At 35.4% G+C, this 16,222-nt stretch overlaps 1 protein-coding gene across 6 annotated transcripts in view; it reads left to right on the top strand.

The window, feature by feature from the left end:
- Positions 1–16,197, top strand: part of Fbxw7 (F-box and WD repeat domain containing 7) — a 173,095-nt gene extending 156,898 nt beyond the window's left edge. For all 6 annotated transcript variants that reach the window (XM_010627917.3, XM_010627918.3, XM_010627916.3 and 3 more), the window contains 8 exons: positions 660–794; positions 5,703–5,826; positions 7,574–7,710; positions 8,553–8,666; positions 9,868–10,049; positions 12,522–12,747; positions 14,238–14,448; positions 15,395–16,197. In XM_010627917.3, coding sequence (XP_010626219.1) covers positions 660–794; positions 5,703–5,826; positions 7,574–7,710; positions 8,553–8,666; positions 9,868–10,049; positions 12,522–12,747; positions 14,238–14,448; positions 15,395–15,663 — 1,398 coding nt within the window. In that variant the 3' untranslated portion in view covers positions 15,664–16,197. The remainder of the gene's footprint in view (positions 1–659; positions 795–5,702; positions 5,827–7,573; positions 7,711–8,552; positions 8,667–9,867; positions 10,050–12,521; positions 12,748–14,237; positions 14,449–15,394) is intronic.
- Positions 16,198–16,222: the final 25 nt, after the last annotated feature.

Raw genomic sequence — 16,222 nt, 5'->3', positions numbered from 1 at the left:
CTTTCTTTCTTTATTGTACATGGGATTAAATTTAGGACCTCTTGGGGCCTGCAAGTCAGGTGGTGGCACAACTGAGCTAAATCCCTGGTCTTTGTTTATTTACTTATTTTACCACCAAGTCACCTACTGTTTTTCATTTGCTATTTTAAAATATGAAATTTTTTTCAGAAAGCACCCCTTTTAATTTGTAGAAGACCCTTGTCAGATATGGACAATCCAGATACTGACTTTTCCGTACATGATGCTGCTAATCTCCTGACTCTTGAATGGCTTATGAAAAATGGTGCCTACTAGAAAGAATGGAGAAGAAGAAAAAAAATTATCAAATTCTCTATTTACTCAGTAACTCAAACTGTTGTTTTTGGAATAAAATTTTGACATCTTGAGCAGCTGTTATAATAATGTGCAAACATTTTTTTCTGTAAAAATTACAACTTCTTTTAAAAACCTTTATAAAATAGAGGTAGTTGGTAAACTTGATGAGAAGAAATCACTGTCACTGCAATGACTTCTATAGAAAATACCACTGTAAGCAGTCACTTTTTGTAGGATTCTTGCCTTCTTCAAATATGGTTGTATATGGGTGTGTTTTTTTGTTAGGAATTTATCATTTGGGACCTCTACTAGAGTAGTAATAATTTCGAACTCCTCTTTAATAGAGCTGGAGTGGACCAGAGAAATTGCTTGCTTTGGATGAACTCATTGATAGTTGTGAACCAACGCAAGTGAAACATATGATGCAAGTGATAGAACCTCAGTTTCAGAGAGACTTCATTTCCCTGCTCCCTAAAGAGGTAAGGATTGCATGTTACCTCCTTTGTTGGGTGGGATTTGAAAGTACACCTCAACAGCTACCATTGTTAAGTCTTATTGTGCTAATTTTTTTATCTAGTATTTTTAGCTTAACACTAGTGAAGTAGTGCTAACTAGTAGTAAAGTAGTAGTTGCTAATAGTAAAGAGAGCTTTAAATTGATAAACAATTACTTAGTCATGTTAATTGTCAGATTAAAGAATGATTAGGGAATAGCTTGCTTCTTTCTGTTACTTGAACCAGCAATACATAGTAGAGTTAACTTTTTGAGTTTGATTCATTGGATTATTTGTTTACCAAGATTTTTTTGTTTCTGAAGCCCAATTTTTAGTTGTCTTGATATGTTCATTATAGTGGATTTAAAAAAATTCTAATTTTATTTAAATGGCAGTGCTTTTTTCCTTATTTTTTTCATTTATCCTAAATCCCTTCAAGACCAGTAGTTTTATGCTTCTGTTGAATTGTAGTTCTCTGGTACCATGGAACCTAGTTCATGAACTTTTTAGTTCTTCCCACGATTCTGCTCACAAACCAAACAGGATGAGAACAGAATCAAATTCAGTGGTTAGGTTCAGAGTTGACCTTATGGGGAAATTTAATTTGGTTCTCATCCATTTCAGTTTGCAACAGAATCATAGAAAGAATAAAGTCATGAGCCATGGTACTACTGTACATATGTTTCATGGTTCCTCGGATACATAGACTGTCATATGTGTATCTTATGTGCTAGTCACCTCTCTCTCCACTTTGATTAGACACATACTCACAGACTTCCCATGCCAGTGACATTCTTATGACACTTCTTTGGAGTCATATATATGCATTTTAAAATTTTTATGTAAACTAGTACTGTTTCTTGTTATAGATTATGATAATATAAGCATTCTTTCCTGTAAAAATAAAGCATAGTTTAGATGTAGTGCTCTTATTGATCTGATTTTATTTTTTTCAGCAAACAAGAATAATCTAACATTATTCATTGCCCCCATGATATATATTTTCACGATATAATACTGGATCAGCTAAGAAGACCATATAAAACACTTAAAAATTTACATATATATATTTACACACACACACACACACACACACACACACACACACACACACGGTCCTGAAGCTTCAAACTTGAAAAGGAGTGAAGTTTTTCAGATAATCATTCTAAATATTCTAATAGTTTCAATTTTAATTTCATGTTACATATGAATAAAATAGTTTTATCATATTTAGTGTATGAAACTAAGCATTACTCCAGGGTAAAGCAAAATTGATTTTAAAAAAATATTTTTCCTAAAATAATTTTTTTGAAGGGTGCTTTTAAAAAGCAGGAAAAAATTTTTATTCTTGATAGCCCTTTCTGAAATTGAACCCTTTGAGTAGCTTTGGCTTATGAAAAATGACATAAGCTGTCTTTCCTTTCAAAAGGCCATTAATAGCAGGAAATACTTTTATATTCAAGCGAAAATGAAATTGTTAATTTTTTTCATAGTTTGCTTGATATATATCTCCTAATTTTAGAGGGTAAAATTTTTGTTTTAGTATATGTGCTGCCAAAGCAAGCACAGGGTAGCATTTTTGTTAAAATGTATTTTTTCAGTAGTCAGTTTGTTCCTTTATCTTTAGGAATGATGGGTTTTCTTTGTTTTGTTTTGTTTTGCTTTGCATTATTTTAATTTTTATAGTAATGTTTTAACTCACAGAAATGTGATTTAAAATCAGTAAAATTTGAAAATATTTTAAAGAGTCTTTAAGACTCTTCAGTGAAGAACTGAACACAACTGAGGGTAAATCCAATAAAAATTCTCTTACGTGTTCTTTTAAAGCTTGCCTGAGGAAAAAGAAAAAGTGCAGCTAAATTGGAAAATGGGAGAGAGTGCTACCCTAGAGTATCACCTGTGTCAGTCTTTTGTTTGCAAATAATAGAAAAACGTTTCCTAAAAAGACTTTATTTTATAAGTGGACAAATAATACTATAGATTTAAGTCCTTAAGGAAATTAGCACTTGGATCAGAGACTCAGTTTTACTATTATTTAAAACATGTCAGGAGATTGACTTACAGTATTTTTGTTATAATTCATTTGAGCAGATCTCAAAGCTCTTACTGACACCTATTCAATCTCAAAAAACATTGATTAAAATCACACTAGTCTCACATGACAAACTTGTGATAAATAATGCAGTCTTTATTTGGAAAGTAAATACCAGCAGGCTCATAGGGATATAGTTAGGTGATCTAGAACAAAACTTGGTAATAAAGGGTTAGCTAACATTGTTGTTGTTTAAATTTTTTTCCCTGGACTAATTCAGTCTCCTGAAATATAGCAATCCTGCGGAAGTATTGGCTACTTTTCAGGAACAATATTATGGTCTCTGTCCCCTATAAGGAGTTTGTTTTAGTTCCAGCTGCTATAACAAAGTACCATAGACTTATAAACAACAGAAATTTATTTTGCACAGTCCTGAAAGCTAGGAAGTTCGAGATCAGGACCCTCTTCCAGTTTGTAGATTTTACTGTCTTGTGGCAGAAAGAGGACCTGAGAATTCTCAGGGGTCCCTTTTACAGGTTACTAATCTCATTCCTGAGAGCTGCCTTCTTATGACTTAATCAGCTCTCAAAGGCCCCACTTCCAAAGTCACATTTTAAGGGTTACAATTTTAACAAATTTGAGGGACCCAAACATTCAGTCACATTTCAGATCCCTACATGACCAGACTTGCTTCAAGGAATTGATGTACTTCTCCATAATGCCTAGTTAGAATCATGTAACGAATTGCTGTTCCCTTACTGTTTGGCAGATCAATTAAAAAAAAACATATCATTGTTGCCATCAATTTGTGTGTTTCCTTTTCCCTTTGCTGACATGTTTTTCCTGTTTCTAGCCACCCCACCTATAGTTTTGTGTTTCAGTGGAAGTAGATACTGTAGAGACAAACTAATAAGTTGAGGCTCACGGTTGAGTTAGAGACTTTACTACTTTAAAAGAAAGTGTGCTGGTTATCTGTTGAACTCTGCTTTAACTTTCCTGACCATTGCTTTACATTTCTCTTTAATGCACACAGACACTGGACTTGATGATCTCTTAATCACTATTAATGAAGGAAATCTACTGGTATTTTGAAATCTAAACTGTTCTGGATTTGTTATAGCCTAGCCTTTGAATTACCTGATTTCCACTTCAGTCAAATAACTAAAGCAAAGAATAGATTTTTTAATATAGCCATTATAAATATCTTGGGCATTGATTAACATCTCTTTCATAAATATCTTGTGTTAGATTACAATTTTCACATAGGCTGATAGTATGGTGACATCACATTACTGTTACACTGAAACTAAGCACACTTGCTTAGGCTTTCAGAATGGTATTTTAAAAAATAAGTAGCATATGGAATACCCATTAAAAAGATACATTGAGTGGGTCAGGGATTTAGCTCAGTGGTGCTGCTGCCTGCCTCCACAAGCACAAAGTCCTGAGTTCGATCCCTGGTACCAAAAAAAAAAAAAAAAAAAAAAAAAAAAAAAAAAAAAAAAAGAAAGAAAGAAATGCCCTGCTGAAAAAGATACATTGAGTGGGTCAGGGATTTAGCTCAGTGGTGCTGCTGCCTGCCTCCCCAAGCACAAAGTCCTGAGTTCGATCCCTGGTACCAAAAAAAAAAAAAAAAAAAAAGAAAGAAAGAAATGACCTGCTGAAAAAGATACATTGAGTGATGAGTATGTGCTTACACACACACACACACACACACACACACACACACACACAGAATGTATAGTTAATCTTAAATGACTATATAGATGTGATACTGAATGCTCTTCTCGAAAAAAATGTATTTCATGAAAAGTTTGCACTGTCATTCATCAATAGAAGTGTCAGACTAAAGTGATACTGTCTAGTTGGTATTTTGTAGGTAGAATATACTCAATAAATAGATTAGTGGTAAACTACATATGTAGAGTTACTGGGAAGAGAGAATTATTATCTCATAATTCCTGTTCAGATTCAAAAAATAATTTAAGTTGTGCTTTCACTCCCTGTATGACCCTTGGCCCTTTATATGATAGTGATTTAATTTTTGTCATTTAGTTTCTGAGAATTGAACTTTCTTGCTCTGGTTAGACCCATTTTTATTGTCATATCATAATTTAATTTTTTATTTTTGTCAGGTCGTTATTTTACTTCTTTCCTTTTTCCTTATTTACTTGAATTGACTATACACAGTGAAAAAATGATAGTTTGCAAATACTATAAACAAAATTTTAAAATCAGTAGTGTATTGAAGAGTTATCTCAAATATATAACTATGTGAACCATCAAGAAAAATCCCTATAAGCAACAGAAAGTGATAGAACCCAGTTATCTTTATACATCTGTGGAGCAGTTTAATAATTGTCTTGGGTGTCAAGAGTGTAAATGTTTCCAAAGTTTATCATTGTTGTAAACACTGATTTGATGAAGAACTACTAATTATACCTAACAAGTGATCTGAAATTATATCATGCAAAACCTATAAAAATCCTATTGCTTATCAGTCAGGCTGTCGGGGAAGGACTTAGTGAAATTACACTGTAGTAGGAAGGGAAAACAAATGTAAATAATAAAGTAAAATATAAAATATAAAATCTGTTGAGATTCACAGAACCAAGGCAGGAGTAGAGACATTTAATCAGTATTCCTTCAAGATGTAGAATTATTGCTGTTCATAAAAACCTGTAGGCCATTTATTTTTTATGTCTAGCTTATATTTGTAAAGATTGAATGTACTGCCTTTCATAAATTTAGACATTATAATGTAGAATTATATTTATATGTAATAATACAGAGAATAATTAATTTATTTTTTTCTACAGTTTTAAAAAATGTGAATATACCATGTGGTTTTCTTTTCTGTAGTTGGCACTTTATGTGCTTTCATTTCTGGAACCCAAAGACCTGCTACAAGCAGCCCAGACATGTCGATACTGGAGAATTTTGGCTGAAGACAACCTTCTCTGGAGAGAGAAATGCAAAGAAGAGGGTAAGGTTCAAACTGGCATAGAGAGTATACTGGTACTTTGGAAAAAGCAGTGTGATTCTGAAAATAAGTAAATTTTATATGCAAGTGGAATAATAGTGAATAAGTGAAAAAGAGGAGCTGTATCTTCAGTTACATACATTCACCTATTTGGATTCACTAATGAGTTAAGATAAACATAATTTAAAGGAAACTAAAAAGTTATGTTATCAAATATTGAATATTTTATCCATTCATTCCATAAATATTTATTGAACACCTACTCTGACTTAGACTTTGGTTTTTGGGGTTTTTTGGGTTTGCTTTGGTTTGGTTTGGAGACATGGTCTCACTGTACAATTGAGGCTGAACTTGAACTCATTGTGGAGCCCAGGCTGACCTTAGACTCTGGATCCTTTTGCCTCAGCTTCCAGAGTGCTAATTTCACAGGCATGTGCCACCATGCCCTGCTGACATTCTTACAAAATAGTGACGTCCTGCCATTTTCTTCCTGTTGTGGAGCTTATATTCCTAAAAATTACTTTGTTTTTTAAGGATCTTCTTCTAAGGGACTAGACATCATCAATATTAAGTGGAGGACTTTTTTCCAGCAACATATAAATAAATAATCATTTTGAAAAAAATATATAAAAATATTACTTGCTTCTAAGAAGCAAAATTTCTCTGAAAGAAGCACAGGGGCACAGGTACTCTGCAAGCAGTCCTCCCCTTGGTGTTAGGCAGTTAGGTGGGGAACATTGATGGTGAGTCCAGTTAATAAAACTTCCAATTGAAGATCCAGGTCCTTGGTGTTTGAATCTTGCTTCTGCCAGATCCCTGACAAGGTTAACCAGAGAAGCCTTCCTTCTCCAGTATGATTAGTCATCTGTGTCACCTTCTTTCATAGACTCATTTATTAATGACTTTATAGTTTGTGGTAACATATCCATAATACGATTTATTATTTTAATAATGTTAAGTGTGTGGTCCAATTACACTAAAAACATTAATATTTTGTGCTATAGTCACCAGCAGTCTCTAGGACTTCTTTGTCTTTTCTGTCTGAAACTCCTTGTCCATTTAATAATAACTTCCCAATCTTCCTTCCTCATGGCCTGGAATGGCAGCCACTTTCAATTTCTATAAATTTGACTGATACAGGTATCTCAGGTAGGTAAAATAGTATGATATTTGCCCTTTTATGACTTCCTTATTTCACTTAGCATATTGTCTTCAGAGTGGCAATTGTCAGAACGTCCTTTCTTAAGGCTGATCTTCCACATGTCATTGTTCACTTGGATTACTTCTACCTCTTGGCTGTTGTAAAATTGCTGTGAGCACACGTGTACAGTTACACTTGTTCAAGTCTCTTCCTTATGTTCTTTTGAGTATATGTTGAGAAATGGATTTGCTTGATCATATGTTACATCTATGTTTAATTTTTGGGTGGAACCAACATGCTGTTTTCCACAACAGTTGTACTGTTTTACATTCACACAAGCAGTGCATAAACAACCCGATTTCTGCACATCCCTCACCAACATCTCCTGTAATCATTTTTAGAAAGAAATGAAATAATTAGTATAGAAATATGCCATACAGAATGCAAACTTTACATTATTGTTACATTCCTTAATAACAATATTAGAAATTAGACTGTGTCCTGCATTTTACTGGTTTTAAGCATAGAGGAAAATGAAATACATTTTTAAATGTGTAATTTATATTATTGGTCAAAGGAATCATTCTCTTGAATTCTTTGATACCACAGGGATTGATGAACCATTGCACATCAAGAGAAGAAAAGTAATAAAACCAGGTTTCATACACAGTCCATGGAAAAGTGCATACATCAGACAGCACAGAATCGATACAAACTGGAGGCGAGGAGAACTCAAATCTCCTAAGGTAACTGAGCACAACTATCTTAAGTGGAAAGGAAACTATATTTTAAAATAACAGAAAATATAACATACTATTCCTTTACTGCTAATTTCTTTAACCTGAAAAACTACTTTTACTTGAAGAAAAAATGAGGTGAATTTCATTCTTTCACCTTACATAAATTAAAAATCTCTGAATATCTTCTTGAAATTTATTGTGTCATATATTTTCTTCCTAAGAATTTGCAGCTCCCTCTGATCACATTGCCTGAACATGACTTTGCAAGGAGTGTCTGTGTTTTGGCCGAAGATGGCTTTTCTGTGTTTCATTTTTATAAATTGAAGCATAAACCTGGTTTTCTGTCTTACAACATTTCAAGTATACAAAGAATAGTAAAAATGCTTGAAATTCTTAGATGTAGGTTTATAACAGAAACAATTTGAGAAGACAGTATGTGTATATCATGGCAGATGTTTTTGTTTAAGTTGAAAAAGCTAATTGTTACTTGTCTTTCTAATTAGAAGGTGTTTTGTTCTTGTGTGTTAAAAATTCTTGTGTATGTAAGACATATTACTTTTCTTTAAACATAAAATAGACTATTATAAAATGCACTTGTTACTGAACCATCTTTATGAGATCTTGATTTAGTAAAATTTTAATGGGAGGTGTTTGAAATGTAAATAATAGAATATGGAAATAAAATGTTTGATGTTGATTCATCAGCCAGGAAGCATGATGCTTCATTTTATATAATTTTTATTCTAGAAATATACAGTGGGTTACTGTTCTACTTAATGGCTTCATCTTTTCTTTTCACCAGTATTTTAAAGAATAGCATATTCCTAACCCTTACACCTCTCTGATAGGTGCTGAAAGGACATGATGATCATGTGATCACCTGCTTACAGTTCTGTGGGAACCGGATAGTTAGCGGTTCTGATGACAACACTTTAAAAGTTTGGTCAGCAGTCACAGGCAAAGTAAGTCTGTTTATGCTTGCACTTCACAAAATCACCATTTTGAGTTATCTCCACAAGCATCAACTCGTAAAAGTAAAATAAGGCTCCATTTTTGATCCTTACTTATTATGATAGCAAATATCAGGGCTTCTAGCTTAGCACTCTCCCCACCCCATTTGTGACAGTCACCTCGGTGTGATGCTAATGGCGTTTCTCATGATAAGAATGTCATTCAGTTTTTTTTTCATTTAAATAGTTTGTCTCTGTGACTTAAATATTTTAAGATATTTTCAGATACGAATCGTTTTCTTGGCTCACTTCTTCCCACCCAAGTTATACTTCATTTGTTTTAATGTCTTTCAAAAGTATGATAGACATTTATTTGTCTTAATAAATTGCTTTGTTAATAAGCTACCTATAATTTAGAAGTTAAGATTATGTTAGTTTAGAATTAACCGCAGACCCTTGTGATGTAGAAGTTAAGCAGAGCAGGTATTTAAATATGCCTTTGAAGAAAAAAGCAGTCCAAGCAAAAGATTTACTTCATAACAGCATTACGCCTTATTGATTCTTTAGTGAATATTCATTTTGTCTGTCATGAATTAAGTAATTGGCCAACTACAAAGCTATAGAGAATGTGGGAAAAAAAATCCACGTTTTTAAAAATGTCTTTTACCATGCTGCTTCTTGGACAAGAATCTTATAAATATTAGAAGCCAGATGTTAAAATTTTTAAAAGCAGCTTCATATTTCATGATGTAATATTAGGTTGGATTTATTTCAGAATATTAATGTCTGTCTTTACTTGTTTAGCAGTAGCTTGGTGTGATCCTAGCAGATTCAGATGTCCTGTGGATGTTCTTTCGTGGAGTCTATTTCCATGCAACACCCCAAGTTGAAGTTTTAGTATTATTTCATCAGAGGCCAGGCGGGGCTCTTAAACATTGCATTCATCTCATATACTTGCTTTTGGTTACACCGAATGTTGATATCATGTGATTCAGTTTCATATCACGTTTGCTCTCTACATATTTGTTTCTCAGTGATGTACATGTGTAAGTGTAAAACAGTAGTGATGAGGCCGTTACATCAATGCACAAAACGTTTTCTGATGATCCAATCAAATTCACTGAATGATTTTTCCAGATTTTTAATGCGCTGTTAAAATATTGAAATAACTTTCCTTTCTACCCCAAATTAATCATCTTAAGTGTTTTTCCAGTGTCTGAGAACATTGGTGGGACACACAGGTGGAGTCTGGTCGTCGCAGATGAGAGATAACATCATCATTAGTGGATCTACAGATCGGACTCTGAAGGTGTGGAATGCAGAGACTGGGGAATGTATACACACCCTGTATGGGCATACTTCCACCGTGCGCTGTATGCATCTCCACGAGAAAAGGTACAGGAAAAAGCCCAGCTCAGGGCTCTCATTACTGGTACAGTGAGAATGATTTTTTAAAGTAGACCTGAATGTTTTTAAACTAGGAAAGCCATAATGTCTTGGCTTAAAATTGCAGACTTGTCTTTGAATTTCCTTCTTCATTTGATATGTTGTGGGCTTTCTTGAAGCTCTGATAACTAATCCTTTTTATGGTTTGATGATTCATCGTCTTCAAACAAAAATCATTTTTCTTTCTTGGTATTTATATTTGTGCAAGTGGGACAGATTCACTCAGGGTTTCAAGCCTCTGAGTCCTTGTAATGACCTGCCCAGCTCTGTCGTAACCCCCAATGTAGGAAAAGCAGAGACCTGGGAGGGTTAATTCATTCTCTTACTACCTGTTGTTGGAACTTTCGCCTTAGCTTTCAAATATGGTCTTTGCACCTTGTATACAGTTGACAGAGAGGCCCTCATGTAATTATGATGGTATCCCTAAGGAAGAAATCAGCCAAACCATACTGCCTGTCTTTTCTTACTCAGTGCCTTTGTTGTTGCTCTTTTCTCCTTTATGCTCTTCTGTTAAAACCTTATCTTCCTGTTGACATGTCTTCTACTTCATTTGCTAAAAAAGACCTCTCTGGAAAGTGCTTTTTTCCATTAATTTTATGGGTACATTTTAGGTGGGCAGTATGATGACATTCATCAGTGGAAATTTGTACCTTTAAATGATGTATCTTGCTTCTTATTTTCTCCCCCTACCCCTGCCCCGCTTCAACCCTTCTTCATATTTACAAAGACTTTGTTTCCATTTTTCCTTTTCTCATATATATTTTTTTACCCTTCTTTCCTTTCCCCTGCCCTTTCTTCCCACTTCCTCCTCCCCCTTTAGACCTTTTCTTCCTGTTTCACATTATCTATTATACATTTTGATTCTTATTTACACTTTAAGTTTCTCACATGAGTGAAACTATTCGGTATTTACACATGTGTGTCCTATTTATGTCATTTCAGAGTATGGCCTCAGTGTGCATCCATTTCACTACAGATGACCTGAGTTTCTCATTTTTTATGGCTGAATAGTACTCCATTTTATAGAAAATCCACATCTTTATCCAGTCTCCAGTTGTCTCTGAAAAGTTCTTAATAGTAGGACCTTCCAGAGTAACCACAGCACTCTTATACCTTTAATTCTTTATTGAAAATCATTGAATAATCTAAACTTCACTCTCGATTTGTAATGTATAAAGAACTTTTCACTTATAATTTGAATCTACTTTGAAAAGTGTGCTGTGTGGCTGAGACTTAACAGAAGTATCAAGAAACCTGGTGATTGAATTGTGGTTATGTTCTGGCTTAACTCTGTGCTTTAGCATTCTGCTCTCCAATGTGGAAACTGTGACTTTTTCTTTTTCCTTTTGCCTTTCCTTTTCCTTTTCCTTTTCCCTTTCCCTTTCCTTTTTTTTTTTTTTTTTTTAATACTGGGGATTGAACTCAGGACCCTGTGCTTGCGAGGCAGGTGTTGGCACCACTGAGCTAAATCCCCAGCCCTATGACACTTCTTTTTTGTCTTAGGAATGACATAAGGATACCTGGGTTTTCAGCTTTGTTTTTGTAGTCCAGAGATGATTGCATTGTTTGTGTATTAGTGTGGTTTTCAGAAGAGTATAACTTTAATAATGATGGGCCAGGAATTTCTGTTGCTTCTGTAGATAAATGTCTTTAATACATCTGTGTATTTTAACAACCCTGTTGCCTATTGAATATTTGTAAATTTAAGCATTAATAGCATGAGCAGCCTTTGTTTGAAAATATACCCAAAACTAGTTATTTTTACCAGAATATGTAGTATGAATCATCCATAGGTTTTTAAACCCCAGATTTTGATTCAAAAATGTTTTGCTGAATAATCTTTGTTTGCTTTTTTACCTGATCACAATGGTAACTGTATTCATAATTAAAAATTGGGAAAATGACAGCATGAAGACATTTACGGTATTCAAAATAATACCACTCAAATTCCCCCATTAACATTTTATACATATGGCCACACTATCAGGACCACATTGTATATATTGACAACCAGCTTCTTTTTTAATACCATACAGTGGTTTCCAGACTCCATTCCACAGAACCTCACAGGGGTTGAAGGTATACCTCAGAGGCTGAGCACTTGTTGAGCATGTGCAAGGTGCTGAGTTTCCCAGCACTGCAAAAACAAAGTAAAAGTCACAGAACCTCACAGTGCTCGAAGTATAGGCCATATGTAAGGGAAGCAACCAACCAGGTGGAATTCTAGGCATCCTACTTAGCATTTCAACCAAAATTACTGGGTAGTGTGTTTCTATATCAAGGTTTTATGTAAGATTTCTTGAGCAAACCAGGTATCTGTGCTCAAGAAAATGGGGCAGGGACTTTAAAAACTGCTGGCTTCACTTATATTTGCTCCTGCTACTGAAAGTTATAATGTACTTTTTCTCTTTTCCCCTACAGAGTTGTCAGTGGTTCTCGAGATGCCACTCTTAGGGTTTGGGATATCGAGTCAGGCCAGTGTTTACATGTCTTGATGGGTCATGTAGCAGCAGTCCGCTGCGTTCAGTATGATGGCAGGAGGGTGGTTAGTGGAGCGTATGATTTCATGGTGAAAGTCTGGGACCCGGAGACTGAGACCTGTCTACACACGCTGCAGGGGCACACTAACCGAGTCTATTCCTTACAGGTGAGCGATCTTGTCTCTCTGCCTGAGTCCCAGCCTTGTGTCGCTTCAATGATCGCTGTCAGATTGCTGATCCAGTCAGTGCAAAACAAATGAATCCACTTAACTTAATCTGCTCTTTGGTGTGAAGAAAGCATAAATTTCAGAATTATTTTAGTGGTTTATTGGTTCCAATTTCTGTGATCCATTTTCCCTCTGGAATATAAATATTTGTCTTGGGACCTGAGACTTTGGAGCTCTGAGTTGGCTATGTTAATTAATAGACAGTGTCATAGGAAAATAATCTGGATTTTAGTAAACAGTGGAGGATTAATTTGGCCAGAAGCTGCCCCTTTGCCTTAATAGCTGAAAGCTGATGGACCGTGTGATTGTGGTTCTGTCTCTATCAGAGTGCAGCTGTCTGCATAAAGCTGTGCCACTCTTCCAGGCCACCGCTTTGTATTCTTCAAGAAGCAGGTTTGACTACCTGATTTTTTTGTTTACATTTGAACCTGATAACCAAGAATAGATTGTCGTATTTCAGGATCATTAACAAGACTAACAGATTTAGAAAATGGCTCTTGTTTATTCTCTGAAATACAGCATATTCAATATTAAAACCTGTGTCCCATTACTTACAAGTTTATTTACCATCTACTGCTGCTTAATGATCAGCAGATTAGTACATAATCCCAGTGCTGACATTGCTGTTCTGAGGGTATTTCGTAAGGGTACTGTCCATGTCATCAAATGTTGATATATAATAAAGATGTTAAATTAGAAAAGGTGATGGGCTTGAAGGAAAGGGAATTGGCTGCAGCTGCTTTGGTATTTGTTATGCTCAGAACTTTAATGAAATATAATATTCTCAAACCACTCAGTAGAAGTGAGGTAGCCAATAAAGTATATAAAATCTTCTGGGAATTGATAGAGACTGGCTTTTACTGTACCTGGAAAGCTGGAGGAGATGCTGCATAGCTTACTTTTGTTACCATAACACAACCTTTTAAAATTTCAGATATAATTATCTTTTAACACATTCTCTAATTAGTATTAGGTTCTTGTAAATGAAAGTTTTATTTTACATACAGTTTTTAATGGGATCTTACCTTTTGAACACCATGAAAGTTATCGCTAGCCCTTTTCATGCCTCAGGTGCTGATAAGCACACCCTTTTATCAGCAAGCTGCATCGTTAGTTTTAGCTTCCTATGGAGAAGTAAAACTCAGATGGCAATCTTCACTGAATCATCCATGATATAAGCTATTGATGAGGAGGACCAGATGATTTAAAAGTAATGTTATTTCAAGGGTTTTTGTTGTTGTTTCTGAATCTAGTTTGAAGCTCCTGGCCATAGAAAATTCACATTGCCTGGTGGCATGCACTTTATCCTAGAACCTCATATTTCTCCTGGTCTTGCCTGTCGCCATATTTTCCTCCATATTAAGAGTAAGGTCAGTAATTAATAAAAAGTGTATCCATTCTTGTGTTCTAATAAGCTGTGTTTCTTGTAGTTTGATGGCATCCATGTGGTGAGTGGCTCTCTTGATACATCAATCCGAGTTTGGGACGTGGAGACAGGGAATTGCATTCACACATTAACAGGGCACCAGTCGTTAACAAGTGGAATGGAACTCAAAGACAATATTCTTGTCTCTGGGAATGCAGATTCTACAGTTAAAATCTGGGATATCAAAACAGGACAGTGTTTACAAACATTGCAAGGTAAGAACTGGCCCATCTTTAGTTGTATTTATTAAAAATTTTGTTGTCACTCACTAAACAAGGATGGAGCCTTCACACCAAGAAAGGGTAACCTCACACAGAGTGCTTACTCCAGATAAGTTTCTGGGTGGTTGCACTCTGACTTATAGCACTAGGCTACCTTGAGAAAATGTTTTGAGTTGTGTTTTTTATACAAACTTGTTTATATCCCTGTATGTTCGTTTCTACTTGTCCCTTGTATTCACGCATGTTCAGTTGAGTCTGTGTCACCCTAAACAACTTGAGAAGAAAGGTCTTGGCCATTTCACAGAAGCAGCGTAGCCATTTATTTTCAGTTTAAGCATCTCATAAAAAAGTCTTGTCTCTACTGAGCCCCTCCTTTCTTATCTAGGATGGAAAAGAATAATAGTGTCCTCTGAAACAAAAACAGATAGCAATGAGAATTGTTACTGTTAACTTCATGATGACCTTTCCTTGGTTGCATCCCTTAGCTTTTTAGCGAGGCCGTGCAGTAGGCACACTGTCACTCTTTGCTCTCTGGTTTGGCCTCTTGGTTTTGGAATGGTATTCGTGCAGCCTTTGCCTTTGGCTGGTCAGTGCAGAGTGGTAGGGTAACAGATCGCTTATGCTCGCTTGTCCCTTGGCAGAATATATGAGGCTGTGCTGTCTTCATCACTCCAGGGAAAGCTCCCACTCATGGAGCCAGAAAAGAAAATGTGTGCCTGGTAGCTTCCTGGAAAAAAGTTAACATTCCAGTTACAAATAGCTACCAGATTTTCTTACATCCTTGCTGATCCTAAAATACTCAGAACAAGGTTTCTAAATATGCAGCATTTTAAATGTTGCATTTGTTGTATGTTCTAATATAGAAGTCTACAAATTACGCTGCAGCTAACTCATAGTCGTGATTTCTAACTAGTAATTAAATTCCCTTGGTTTTGCCTAGGTCCCAACAAGCATCAGAGTGCTGTGACCTGTTTACAGTTCAACAAGAACTTTGTAATTACCAGCTCAGATGATGGAACTGTAAAACTATGGGACTTAAAAACGGGTGAATTTATTCGAAACCTAGTCACATTGGAAAGTGGGGGAAGTGGGGGAGTGGTGTGGCGGATCAGAGCCTCCAACACAAAGCTGGTGTGTGCGGTCGGGAGTCGGAATGGGACTGAAGAAACCAAGCTGCTGGTGCTGGACTTTGATGTGGACATGAAGTGAAGAGCAGAAAAGGTGAATTTTGTCCAGATGTGTAGAAGATATACTCCCTACCCCTTCCCCTACACAAAAAAAGAAAAGAAAAGAAAAAAAAAAAAAAGAAAAAAGAAAGAAAAGAAAAAAACAGAAAAAAGAGAAAAGAAAATGAAAAAAAAAATCCCTTGTACTCAGTGGTGCAGGATGTTGGCTTGGGGCAACAGCGTGGAAAGACCTACAGACTAGGAAGGAAAGAGAGACAACAACCGAAACTGACAAGAGGGGTCCACTGTCTCATCACCTGGAAGGCTTCACTTTTGACTGGGGGCAGCTTTGCAAAAATGAGACATTCTAAATCAAACCAGGTGCAATTACTTCTTTATTTTCTTCTTCAGTGGTCATTGGGCAGTGTTAACGCTGAAACATCATTACAGATTCTGCTAGCCTGTTCTTTTTACCACTGTCACCTAGAAAGGAGCTGCAATAATGTCAAAAAAAAATACTGGTTGACTTTCTAATTAGAGAGCATCTGCAACAAAAAGTCATTTTTCTGAAGTGGAAAAGCTAAAAAAAAAAAAAAAAAAAA

This window comes from Fukomys damarensis, unplaced genomic scaffold (genome assembly GCF_012274545.1).
Source record: "Fukomys damarensis isolate Sample0158 unplaced genomic scaffold, DMR_v1.0_HiC HiC_scaffold_38, whole genome shotgun sequence".
Lineage (NCBI taxonomy): Eukaryota > Metazoa > Chordata > Mammalia > Rodentia > Bathyergidae > Fukomys > Fukomys damarensis.
Note: the sequence above shows the minus strand (reverse complement) of the source record. Positions and strands in the feature narration are given on the sequence as shown.